The following is a 14253-nucleotide window of genomic DNA, read 5'->3' as shown; positions in this document are numbered from 1 at the left end:
TGGATTTTCCTTATGGAAAAGGCAGTGATTTTCCCTACTCGCATTCCATTAGGTCGTAAATGTATCTGGTCTAGCAAAGGTGTCGTGGTTGCCATGGTAACCAGTGTCCTGGGCCTCGTTCACAGACATCTTGGCACCCAGTATGTTTATTGGGTGAGGGGTCTGTGAATGTTTGTTAATCTAATGAATAATTGATTTGTTAAATCAAATGAAAAATGGTGTGTCTGATTGGTCCAGACGCTACACTATAGTCGCAACGGTAGTGACATCCTGGCTGTCGCCGGCCAACGTGTTGTTGGTGTTTTTTCAATGTATGCTTCAGACACGGGTCACGACGAGGCGTTCCCCATAGCGACCCCTAGAGGACGCAGTGTCTCGTTCCCTACTCAGGGAACCATGGTTACATAAGTAACCTGAGACGTTCTTTTGAAATGTTCTTATAATATTAATGTAGACATGTATTAAATGTATTAAAGGAGTAATGCAATACAATTACAGTATTATTTGTGATTAAGCTGTAATGTTTGTGCATTTATACTAAATGTATTTAAAGTACTGTTTTTCATAAAAATGCCTAGAAACCATATAGTTACATTTTTACCATGGTATTGAGGTGCTACAGTATATGTGAGGTTTTACCTGTGGTTATCATGATCTAAATGTGTGCTGCTATGAAAGACCAATGGTTTATTTTAATAAAACTCGGTCAGAATAATTAAATTTAACCATTTAAAAATTAGGTTGTCACAATTTTTACAGATGTTTTACAGATGTTGCTGTATGTTTTTGATAATGAGCATAAGTTTTCATCTGCATTCTAACGCAAGCTACTACTATGGTCAACTCAAGCTACTGTCAAATGTGCATTTCTAAGAGACAAAAAAAAAATGTAATGTAAATAATATTGCAGCCTGCACTGCAAACTGTGCTGAAGATACACATCATCAAAGTCAGGCAACACAGTTTGATGTGTGTTTGTTTGAATTGGGTCCTTCCATATTTAGTTTTTCTATCTGCATAGTGACATTGTAATAAAGACTTCTTGACTCACAAGTAGGAGTTTTATCATCTCATTATAAGGTAGTGTTGATTTTGCTAATTATTTTGTACACACTTTCTTTACAGTTGATGAAGAGTAGCAATAAAGCTACTATATTACTCGTTTAGTGCTGATGAGTTGACATTCTTGTAGGACAGAGCATTTCCCATCCTACTCTGGTGCAGCATGTATTTAAAGCATAGAAAAATTACACACTTACTTTGCTCTTCATTTTGGCGCAAAAGCTTCTTGTCTTTGCGACTAAGGGAAAGAAGAGTGAAACAATAAATTGTCCAACAAGTGAGACACTCTGATGATACATTTTTTTCTCTCTGTCATTTAGAAGTGGGCGGAATCTGCGAAGAGACATTAGCGTGTGATTGGTGGAGTTTGGGAGCCCTTTTATTTGAGCTCATAGTCGGAAAGGTGAGAGTATTTCATCAACAGATGCATTATTCTCAGTGAATCATTTTAAAATGTATTTATATATTGATTTCAGTGTGGCAAATTATAATGAAGGGGTTTTGTGATTTCTGTGTATCTCTGCTTAAATACAAAATACTTAAATTTGTTGTTCATGTACAATTTGGTGTGTGTGCGTTTAGACACTATATCAGTGTCATCCTGCTGGCATTGGAAGACACTCATCCCTGAACATCCCAGAGTTTGTGTCGGAGGAAGCACGCTCTCTGCTGGAACAGGTATGACATCATCAAAGTCAGGCAACACAGTTTGATGTGTGTTTGTTTGAATTGGGTCCTTCCATATTTAGTTTTTCTATCTGCATAGTGACATTGTAATAAAGACTTCTTGACTCACAAGTAGGAGTTTTATCATCTCATTATAAGGTAGTGTTGATTTTGCTAATTATTTTGTACACACTTTCTTTACAGTTGATGAAGAGTAGCAATAAAGCTACTATATTACTCGTTTAGTGCTGATGAGTTGACATTCTTGTAGGACAGAGCATTTCCCATCCTACTCTGGTGCAGCATGTATTTAAAGCATAGAAAAATTACACACTTACTTTGCTCTTCATTTTGGCGCAAAAGCTTCTTGTCTTTGCGACTAAGGGAAAGAAGAGTGAAACAATAAATTGTCCAACAAGTGAGACACTCTGATGATACATTTTTTTCTCTCTGTCATTTAGAAGTGGGCGGAATCTGCGAAGAGACATTAGCGTGTGATTGGTGGAGTTTGGGAGCCCTTTTATTTGAGCTCATAGTCGGAAAGGTGAGAGTATTTCATCAACAGATGCATTATTCTCAGTGAATCATTTTAAAATGTATTTATATATTGATTTCAGTGTGGCAAATTATAATGAAGGGGTTTTGTGATTTCTGTGTATCTCTGCTTAAATACAAAATACTTAAATTTGTTGTTCATGTACAATTTGGTGTGTGTGCGTTTAGACACTATATCAGTGTCATCCTGCTGGCATTGGAAGACACTCATCCCTGAACATCCCAGAGTTTGTGTCGGAGGAAGCACGCTCTCTGCTGGAACAGGTATGTATTACAATTGTGAAAAATGAATATATGTCACCGAGCGATCAGAAGTGAGGGGACACGATGACCAAAGTGTCTGGGCCAGGCTTCCCCTCCCTTTCTGAGGCCAGTTTATCATAGGGATATGCATAACCTGTTAACGATTTGCACCCTACTCTGTTTAAATGGTAACATACCTCATTTGTTTGCATTTACTGTAATAGACTGTTCTTTCTAGTTGGATGTTTGAAGGCAGCTCCCTGTAATTCTTAAAGGGGTCAGGAACTAAAAAATCTAAAGCTGCTTTTCCACTGTCGGACCGAAGTGCTTAACTGTTCCATTCTGTGCCAGTTCGGGCCAGTCGACATGATCAAATATTTCTGTTTATTTTGTTCAAATAGCACACTTGGCCAGCTACAGAGAGAAACTAGCAGCCAGACAACAGGCAGGTGACCGAAGTGCATTCTCCGGGCCGAGAACGGTTCCTAATTGTGCTGAGCTGAGCTCAAGTGGAATCATAACTGGAACTGTTCCTTATCCTTCATAGAACCTTTTGGCCCGATGGTGGAAACAGCTTAATGTTCCCTGATCTTCTGACATATAAGAGCTCATTGCACTATTAAAACATACTGTATGTTTCAGAAATCAAAACTTCCTTGTTACTTCAAAAACAGCTTTTATTGAAACCAAGCTGCCAAAATAACTTATTTAAATCTCTTTATTACGTAGCAGAGATGAATACATCAGCACAAGACAGCCTACACAGACAGATATGAATGTCAACTTCATCATTTTAATTTTGGCCCATCCACTGGCGTGTTAGTGAAGTGATATGGACAGACTGAGAGATGCTAGGATCACTGGACTAAAAATAACATTACCTTCCAAAGGATCCTAGTTTTAGGAAAAAGGGTGTTTATTTTCAACAATGTTGATGTCTCAGTAGAGCATTATTTGTTGTTCAGTACATTTCATTGTGGATTCTTTGGTAAACCAACACAATTTGATGCAGGCTTTGCAATCAGACTTTTACAGAAAGATATGAACCCGACAGTAATGCTGTGATATGGAAGAATTATTGTGCAGTCTGACTTTTTCTTTCCATGACATGAAAAAATACTATAGTAATCTATAGTAAATACTATAGTGTTTTTGAACCATACTATAATAAAGTACTTGAATTAATTTGATGTGGTAATTCTATAGTTTCTGTAGTAATATAACAACTATAGTAATATAAACAAATTGCTTTAAGCCCCGTTCACACCAAGCACGATAACTATAAAGATAACGATAAAGATATAGTTCTAAAAATCGTTCTCAATATTAAGGAATAGCAGTCCACACCAGAGCTATAACGATAAAGGCACAGAGAAACGATATTGTTGGAATCACTTTCAGAACGATTTTTTCCAGCTGATGAACGATAAAAACATTGACACCTAATCAGGATCCATCCTGCTATCGCGAGCTCGAGAATTTAAAGCGGCAGACGAGCGTGCGCTTAGAATAAACAGACGATGTCGTTCGCTGGTGTGGACTCTAATGTTATCTTTATAGTTATCGTTCTTGGTGTGAACGGGGCTTTACCCAATACTGTACTAAGTTTTCTACAACTATAGGGTATATTATACTACAATACACTCCAGTTTACTGTAGTAAAGTATACTATAGTATTTATTACAGTTTATCAGTTCACTATAGTTAATTCTACAGTATGCTGTAGCATTCATTAACAGTGTTGTAAATACTATAATATATACAGTATAATACACTTTACTATAGTATAGTTCAAAAACATTATAGTATTTACTATAAATTACTATAGTATTTTTTCATGTGGGATGTCTGTGGGATGAATGCCACTGTAAACGAATCCATGTTAAAATAAAGATCCAGTCGCAGAATCTGAATTGGTGGGCGGGGCTAAACAGGCAGCGATGTTGAAGCAGGCGTTGATGATCTTCTGCGGAGGCGGTGCTTATCCACACTATTACATTATAGAATCATACCTGTACATTCCACAAGCTCTCGTTTTGGCAGACTGACTTCAATATAAGCTGTTTTTAGACTAACGACAATGTTTTGAGCTCTGAAACTTACAGGATGTTTTTATAGTACAATGACCTCTTATATAGTATATAGCCAAAAGTATTGGGACCGCCCCTTCTAAATACACAGGTTTGACTGCTTTAGTAATATTCAGTCAGTGTGGAAGAACTGCAGCAGAAAGCAAAGCTCTGGTGTGACTTTAAATGCAGACCTTGAGCCAAAAACTCACCACACACCAATGACTTGTACATACACTATATGGACAAATGTATTGGGACGCCCCCTTTTTTTGAACAGAAAAAGGCACTTCCAAAACTGTGGCAACAAAGATGGAAACATAATTCATGTACTTAAAAATAGTTGCAACAGTTTTGGATGTTTTAAAATGACTGTACCCATATGTACAGGTAATTGGTGTTTGGTGATGAGTTTTTGGCTCAAGGTCGGCATTTAAAGTCACACCAGAGGTGTTCAGCTGGGATTGCTTTCTGCAGACCAGTCAAGTTCTTCCACACTGACTCAATCAATCATTTCTTTTTGAACCTTGCCTTATACACAGAGGCATTGTCATTAGAGTAGAAAAGGGTCCTGTCCAAACTGTTGCTATAAAATTAGAAACACAATTTCCTAAAATATCATTATATGCTTAAACATTAAGATTTCTACTCAAGGAAATTACTAATGTAGTCAAACCTGTTCATTAGAAGGGGGTGTCCCAATACTTTTGGCAATATAGTTAATGTTAAAAGATCAAGGGAATTTTGGTTTCTCAGTTCATAACCCCTTTAACTATTGCTTTAAAGAAAGTACATTCTACTGTAACCACCACTCACTCTCTCTCTCTGTCTGTCTGTCTGTAGCTGTTACAGTATAATCCAGTGGAGCGGCTGGGTGCGGGAGTTGCTGGTGTGGAGGATATTAAGTCTCATCCGTTCTTTTCTCACGTGAACTGGACCAAGTAAACCATTAGATAGACTTGAATGAGATGAACGATCTAAATTGACTGTTAAATGTCCATATGTACAAAAACATCAAATGATGCAGAACACATGCTTATTTCACACAGATTCTTACCTACAAATGGCCAAAGCTCATTGTCAACTGTGAGGAAGTTACAATGTGGCATACAGGAAGTTTCTGTTTATATCAGGAGAAATATCAATACATACATATATCCTGTATAAAACTGTAAATATGTATGGGTGTTTAATTTATAGTGTTTACAAAAAGCAGCTGGCAAATTTCACTGCATGAACATCTTTAGCATGTGCTAGAAGGACATGTACAGAGTGATCCTGGTCAGTTGTTTCATTGAAATTTATCACAGGCACTACATATTCTCTACTAACCCATCTGATGCTCTGTGTTATTCATTAAATTTCTCTCAGTGTCAGTGGGCTTACATTGTTTTTTTCACTTGATGTGTTAGATTCTCAAGGGTGGTTCACACTCTTTAAGATAATTGTAACTGCAGAATCAAGTCACTTTTATTTCTATATTGCTTTATATAATACAGATTGTGTCAAAGCAGCTTCACAGAGATAAACAGCAGAATCGGTTATGGAAACTCAACAATGGAGTTCAGATTCTATAAAAGATGACTATCATTATTTAGCTCATGTCAGTTCAGAGCACAAAGAAAGGAAGAACTACTTTAAAAAGGTGCTTGTGCACCAGATGACCTGTGTATGTCTGTTAATAGTGTGATTCACACCAGTGGCCTGCTGGATGGAGGTCATTTTGTAGGGCTCTAGCAGTGCTCATCCTGTTCCTCCTTGCACAAAGGAGCAGATACCGGTCCTGCTGATGGGTTAAGGACCTTCTACAGCCCTGTCCAGCTCTCCTAGAGTAACTGCACGCCTCCTGGAATCTCCTCCATGCTCTTGAGACTGTGCTGGGAGACACAGCAAACCTTCTGGCAATAGCACGTATTGGTGTGCCATCCTGGAGGAGTTGGACTGCCTGTGCAACTTCTGTAGGGTCCAGGTATCTCCTCATGCTACCAGTACTGACACTGTCCCTAGCCAAATGCAAAACTAGTGAAAAACAGTCAGAAAAGATGAGTAGGGAATAAAATGTCAGTGGCCTCCACCTGTAAAACCATTCCTGTTTTGGGGGTCGTCTCATTGTTGCCCATCTAGTGCACCTATTGTTGATTTACTTAACACCAAAGCAGCTGAAACTGATTAACAACCCCCTCTGCTACTTAACTGACCAGACCAATATCCCAGGAGTTTAATTGACTTGATGCTATCCTCTGATTAAAAGTGTTCCTTTAATTTATTTTTTTTGAGCCGTGTATAATGTTTTAATAACATATATTCTTGACATATATGGTGAATACATCTAAAAAAATCATATACATTTTACTATGGGGATGGGGATATGTTAGAAACTTATATCTTCATCTACCCAGGGAATATGTGAAAATTATAAATGGCCCTATAAATAACATATATGGTAATATCACTCTTGATATAGGACAATATGTGTCATATATTACATTTTTATGGGGTCTTCCCAGTTGGATATACCTTGAACACCTGATCTGGAAGACCAAACAGACGTCTGAACCATGTAAACTGGCTCCTTTCAATGTGGAGCATCAAGAAAGACCATACTCTAAGCCCCTCTCAGATGTCTGAGCTTCACACCCTGTCTCTCAGGGTTAGCCCAGACAGAAATTGAAATCAGGACAACCAAGTAATAAAGTAGCCAACAAATAGCTGTGTGAAAGAAAATGCAAAATCAGAAGTCAGAAAGAGTTTCATTGGCAAGAATGTGTACACACACAAGCAATTTGTCTTGGCGAACGGGAGCGAACCATTTACTTTTAGTTATGCGACTGGTTGCTGTCACTGTGTGGATGCCAGTGGCGGGTTTCTGGCTGACAGCAACTGACTTTTGGATGCTGCAATTCTGATTTTAATTCCGAAAGTTTGTCACTAGGTTTGTGCTGGTAAAACCATGAACCAGTGTCTTGAGGGCCAGCATTGCCCAGTCCTGGTCTAATAAATGACCTCTGGTTAATTTTATTATGTAGATTCAGTTTTAAGCTGGGGACACACTACACGACTAGCTGAAACATTCTAAGACTGACCTCAACACACTTAATATAAACATCATTTAGTATTTTTAATTCATTTTTTCTGACGAAAATGTTAGGTCTTACTATCCTTCTGGGGACATTTGGTCCCCACAATGAAGGAAAAACCTGTACACACACACACACACACTCCAAAGACATAAAGCTTTTTATGCTGTATAAACATTATATTCTATCCCTTGTAGAAAACATTGTTTTTACATTGACATTTTTCATTTGTCAGTGTTACCTGCGAATAAAAACATTTAGCTGAAAATATTTATAATGTTTTAAGGTCCAGAAGCTGTGGCTACAATCACACTGCAAGAAAATGTGTTCCAAATCCGATTTTTTTATTTTCATTTATTTTATTTTTTTGCTCATATGCGACTTGGAACATTTTATTTCATGACAGTGTGAACAGCACAAACCACATGGAATCTGATCTTTTCGATTCTGATTTGGGTCACTTTCATATGTAGTCCTAAATCTGATTCAGGTCATGTTTTGCATTGTTATCACAGTCTGAACAGTAAAAATGGACTTTCACATCACTCCAGACCGACATTCGTCATTATTCCGCGCTGACAGTAGATTTTACATACATCAACTAGAGGATTGCGTTTGATATGCTTTCACACTTTCACTGACATGCATACTTTTTAAATATTTTAAATTCATGTTTTAAAATAATATTGTGAATGATTACATTTATTTAGAAAATATGATTTTCAAAAAAAATCAGGATATTCTATTAAGTTGTTAGAGCTCGGTAAAAATAAAGATGTGGTGATGGTCCTAAGTGCAGCAACTTGTGTTTATTTAACAAAAATAACTCTGGTACAGAACAGCCAAACTCACGTTTATTTAACAAAAATAACTCCGGTACAGAACAACCAAACTCACGTGTAATACAAACTGACAATGAACAGAAAGAAACAGAGCTTAAATACACTGAAACAAACCAATCAAACACAGATGCAGACACTAATCAATCAATGAGTTGTTACAAATAAATGTACTAAAGTAAAGTAACAAATAAATGTACAAAGGAAACATCTAAAAACTGAGAAAATACAAAGTTCAACTAAATCAAACACAAAACACAAATGACTTGTAACAGTATACCCCCAACAAAGAGGCATCCTCATTAAACAAGAGGTCCAACAGGAGGGTGGGAGGGCTTAGGTTGAGGTCACAGAGCCGGGATACAGGTAGGCAGGGCCAGGGTAGAGACAGAAGCACAAGGACCAGGACACAAGCTTACCCAGGCAGGAGGTATGTGCATGTCCATAACAGGCCGATGCGATACGCTCGATGTATAGCCGATGATACGATACATTAAAGATACATACAGCGGGTAAAATAAGTATTGAAAACGTCACAATTTTTCTCAGTAAATATATTTCTAAAGGTGCTGTTGACATTAAATTTTCACCAGATGTCGATAACAACCCAAGTACATACAAAGAAAACAAAACAAATACCGTACCGAGCCGAGTCGTACCACGCAGTGGAAAAGCGCCATTAGTGAAGCGCGTATCGAGGCTTGTATCGCTTTAGAGCAGTGACGTCAGATGACGTCCGAAGCCTCGCTTGGCCTGACTGGTTCAGTAAGCGGTTCAAATCTTGTAAATTCACAGTACTCTGCCCTGTTAAACCCAGTCACTTACCAGTTTTAGACTAATAATATTGCCCCTCCTGCCTATTATGAGCAAAGACTTGATTTACACACATTTGATAGCCCCATTCATTTCAAGCCAATAGGTTTATTACACAGTTATGTTATGTTATACAATCATTATATACCACTAGAAAATACACATTATATTCATATAAATAGATGAGTCTACGTGGAAATTGATTTTTTTTCCACTTCACCATTATCTCTAAGCCATAACTGGCGCAAAATACAGTGTATCACAGATCACATCAGGTCATCTGTAATGTATCTGCTTGTTTTACACTCTTTGGCTACCAGGTGGTAGTGTGAGCAAATTAAGCCTCGAGAAATGAAGCCTTTTGTGAACCACTTGGCTGAAAAGCTTCAATGCTTCATGAGGCTTCATCTCGCCATCACGACAAATAACTTCAGAAATTAAGTTCTGTCATGACAACTCTCGGAGGGATTGGCATGGTAATGTACATGTTAATGTAATTGGTGGAATAGCTCTGCTACGCTGCTGCTGCTGCTGCTGTGGCAGAGCAAGTACAGAGGCTTGCTACTGCCAATACATCCACAACATGCTGCGGTAAGCATGTAAGAAATACTGCTGCTGCACATATAACACATGAATAACCCCCATATAGCATACATGAATCACCCCGTAGCAGATCTATACAGGTGGAGCTGGGGAAGGTGGAGGGTTTCTGAAGTGCGCTGCAAACTGCTACAGCAAACAAAAGCCAGGTATTTGAAGATTGAGCAGTAAGCTCATTGGCTACCGATACAGGAGAGAAGCAATCAGCTGCCATGTGACAATGATGTTGCCAGGTCAGATTGAGCTAGACCTATCGGACTGCGCCATCTAGAGTTTCATGCCAGAACTCTGTATTTATGTATTTATGGAGCAGGGTTGGAACTCGAGATGGGCAGATGAAGCCTTGTGAAGCTTTTGAGGCTTTTTCCTGATTGTACCAAAAATATTCAAAGCCTCAAAAACAGACCCTACCACTGACATCTAGTGGTCAGCTGCAGTTATACCAGCCACTTTCAAATGATTCACACATCTTGATGATTCCAGTTTCAACACAAAAGCAATACTCCGCAATAGCAGCTGTGTCTTCATTCTGAGAATCATTGTACACACATGAAAGTGTTACTATGTTACTATGAAGCAGGGAGGGAACACCAAGCATTTCGCGTCTCCTTATAATGAATGAAGCTATGCCAAAGATTTGCATCAGTCATCTCGCTTCGCTTCGAGGTGCGACCAAGGCGGGAAGGTGCTCGATGGAGCCGAAGGGGTGGATGGACGAATCGCCAATGAATTCCCGGAAGTCTGTGGTGCAGGCAGAGCGACGACTGACCAAGGCAGAGCCAACTGGACGAGGGAGCCCGGTGGAGCCCTAGGGACGATAGTCCCCAGTGGAGCCGAAGGAGTGAGGAGCCAAGGAAGAGCCGACTAGTCAACGTGCCGAAGTGGAGTGATGGGCTAAGTGAGTCTAGGCCAGGGGTGGCAAACATCAGTCCTGGAGAGTCACAATCCTGCAGAGTTTCACTCCAACCCTAATCAAACACACCTGAACTAGCTAATCAAGGTCTGAGGGTTACTAGAAAGCTACAGGTAGAGGAGTTTTATCAAGGTTAGAGCAAAACTCTGCTGGACTATGGCTATATAGGGCTCTTCAGTCTCCAGGACCGATGTTGTCCACCCCTGGCCTAGGCAGAGCAAACGGGTCAACACTCCAGAGTGGAGCTGGTAGACAGGAAGCCCAGGGTGGATCCAGGCTGCTAGGAGGAGCCAGCGAAGAAGGAGCCAAAGGGCTGAGTGAAGCCAGTGGAGACAGAGCTGAAGAACTGGGAAGCTTAGGCAGAGGAGGAGGGAGGGATTTCTGGAGACACTGGGTACTTTGAGCTGGGTGGAACCAGCAGTGAGACAGGAGATACAGGGCTGGGCGGGACCAGCAGAGACACCAGAGATTCAGGGCAGGACATAAACACACTCTAACAGTGTGGTGCTCGCTGAAATTGACTCGGGACAAGGAAATGAAACAGGCAGGAAACACTCTTCCAGACGATCAGTGCACTTTCCTCAGCTGTTGTAGAGGGGGCAGTGCTTCACGACATCCCCTCGTACTCCACCAGTAATCCAACTGGCACAGGTGATGTTGCTAGCTCACGCACCTGGTCAGACATGGTTGGCTTGGGTTATAGGGGCGATCTGTGGCTCTGGCGTTCGCTCTGGCTCTCGTATCGTGGCAGGCTCAGGCTCAGGCTCATAATCTGCAGTGGGCGCAGGTGTCGCTGTCATTGGGCTGGTGCACTGATCTCCTTGCTCTTGCATATAGTAAATGTGGAACCATTTTGTGGTTTGTCGTGGTACTCTCGATAATGGCGGAGGACAGTGACGCGGAAGAGAGGAATTGTTGAATTAACTTATTATTTTTGTTTTCTTTGCGCACAAAAAGTATTCTTGTAGCTTCATAACATTGCAGTTGAACCACTGATGTCACATGGTCTATTTTAATGACGTCCTTAGTACATTTCTGTGCCTGAGAACATTTCAGTTGCATTGCTGTCTATGCAGGGTCAAAAAGCACTCATATTTAATAAAAAATATCTTAATTTCTTAAAAGGTTTGACTAACTAGGCTAATTAGAAACAATTAACTATCACTTTCCCTTTTGCATTATGCTTGTATTTGTCATTAAGCCGAGAACACACTACACGACTGTCATGCCGATTATGAATGTAATTTGGTCGTGACTACGGATCATGCCCAGTCAGACCGGGTCTGTTCCAGTTGGGCTCAGCCACTGTTTGCAGTTGGCAGGAAAATCGCATAGTGTGTGGCAGGGGTGATTCTATGATTTTCATTTTAGGGGGGCTCAGCCCCCAATGAGGGTAATAATAATAAATATATATTTAAAAAAATTTGACTAATAGGGATGGTTTACTAAACTTATTGCAGTATTCCACTGTATTGCTTAGATAGTTATAACATTTGAGTACTGAATAAGCCTTCCTGATCTCACACACAACTGTAGTTACAAACACAACATTTTACTGTTTGCTTTTCTAGTACAACCCTCTTTCTTTAGCTCAAGTATGCAAACCTCTTTGCACATGCACTGTAATATGTATTATATTGAAAGTTAAATTTTCAAATGAAAATGGCAATGTGATCGTTTCATAAAGTATGCGGTTTCATTTTTGCTGGAGGAAACGCAGCGAAATTTTACAGTAGATGGGGAACCGATTGCTCCCCCATGATATTTTGTAAACTGTATTTATGACAAAGAACTGTACAGTTGCAGATATTAATCTATCGATAAACACACCTTGGCCTCTGTTTCTCGCTCTGCGCCGCCGCGGTCTGCTTATTGAAGAACGCGCTGAAAGACGGGAAGGAGCCGAAGTCTGCCGCTGTTTTCATATGAAATTTAAAGGGGACTGAGGCGATCATGAATTCATGTACAGTTTACATGAAGTTTCAGCTGATCGCAAAATTTGGTCGCAAAAATTATCGCTAAAGCCCCCCTAAAAGTGGCCTAGCAAAGCCCATGGTGTGTGGTGTCTAAAGATTATAATCTTAGAATTCAAAATGCATTCACTGTCAAACGTCATTAAAATGTAAAAATTCTGTAAGGGTAGGTTTAGTGAATAGAACATATTGTTAGGTCAGAATATATATATATATATATATATACATATACAGGGGCGGATCTACAGAATTATCACAGAATAAAATATAAATGTAAGCAGTGTTTCATGTGCTACTTTTCAGCTGCGGCGATGACAGAGTAAGCAAAATAATGGCAAAAAACACGTCTTTCAATAAACTGTGCACAATGGTTGCACGCGCACGCAGCGTGCCAGTGTAGTAGTCGGCTTCATTAACAAATGACTCTTATGAACCGGAGTCAAACCCACAAAGCGCGGCCCAGTTCAGTACTAAGTTAACGAATTGTTTATACATTTGTTCGTGAATCAGATAATTACTGCTTTTCAGGTAACTCAGAAGTCCTCTGAGAAATCTAATCCCGTCCGGATATGTCTGAGATGCATCCCGTAATTGTTTGGTGATCCGATTCTCCGACAGCTCGCTCCACTTTCATCATGGATATAAGCCGTAACAATAACATGAAATCAATAAGAAGATGCCGATCACGGAAACTAATAGCAGAGTTAGGTAAGAATCTAGTCGTATTGCAGTTTTCTCGATTGTTAACATATAACTGATTTTAGTTGGCACTTTTTTTCCAAACAATTAATTCCGTTTTCAAAACAAAGACACATTTCTCAAAAAGTTTAACAATGAGTAAGTTAAACATTAGGTAGCGAAACTGATGACACATCAATCAGAATCTCTGCATCCTAACAACAGAGAGAGGAAAGAGCTGAGTCAATCATCTACAGGGGTTTAATAGGCCTACTTACACAGTATAATTAAAGTACAGTACCAGTACATTAGATAATGGAAATTTCACTATTCTATATGTAAACGTGTGACTGTCAAACTTTGTTTGTAACCATTTTTTATGTGTACTGCATTTTTGCACTTTGGAGTGAGCAGGGCACCTGCGTGCCTCATTATCTTCAGCTGGGATGTTCCCGTGACAACGCAGCACGGTGTCCGTCAGCAGATGTCGCTGTTTTACTGACATATATGTCTTTTTATTGTTGTTAGCATAACTGTTGCAAATAAACATACATTTTATATTTTAAAAAGTTTTTAAAATATGCTATATAATATATGAAAACTACTATATATATATATATATAAACTTTTTAAAATATTAATTTTTTTTTTTTTTATGCCGGTGTACGTCAGCGTATCAGCTGACGGACACCGTGCTGCGTTGTCACGGGAACATCCCAGCTGAAGATAATGAGGCACGCACGTGCCCTGCTCACTCCAAAATCC

The 14253-nt window shown here is 39.4% G+C and overlaps 1 protein-coding gene across 1 annotated transcript in view; it reads left to right on the top strand.

Moving 5' to 3' along the window:
* Positions 1-6352, top strand: part of rps6kc1 (ribosomal protein S6 kinase polypeptide 1) — a 34165-nt gene extending 27813 nt beyond the window's left edge. Inside the window, exons 14-16 of the mRNA XM_016521861.1 lie at positions 1383-1465; positions 1645-1740; positions 5439-6352. Of these exons, the coding sequence (XP_016377347.1) occupies positions 1383-1465; positions 1645-1740; positions 5439-5540 (281 nt within the window). The 3' untranslated portion in view covers positions 5541-6352. The remainder of the gene's footprint in view (positions 1-1382; positions 1466-1644; positions 1741-5438) is intronic.
* The last annotated feature ends 7901 nt before the right edge of the window (positions 6353-14253 follow it).

Source organism: Sinocyclocheilus rhinocerous, unplaced genomic scaffold (genome assembly GCF_001515625.1).
Source record: "Sinocyclocheilus rhinocerous isolate Xijiao unplaced genomic scaffold, SAMN03320098_v1.1 scaffold270, whole genome shotgun sequence".
NCBI classification, from domain to species: domain Eukaryota; kingdom Metazoa; phylum Chordata; class Actinopteri; order Cypriniformes; family Cyprinidae; genus Sinocyclocheilus; species Sinocyclocheilus rhinocerous.
This window is presented reverse-complemented; position numbering and strand designations above follow the sequence as displayed.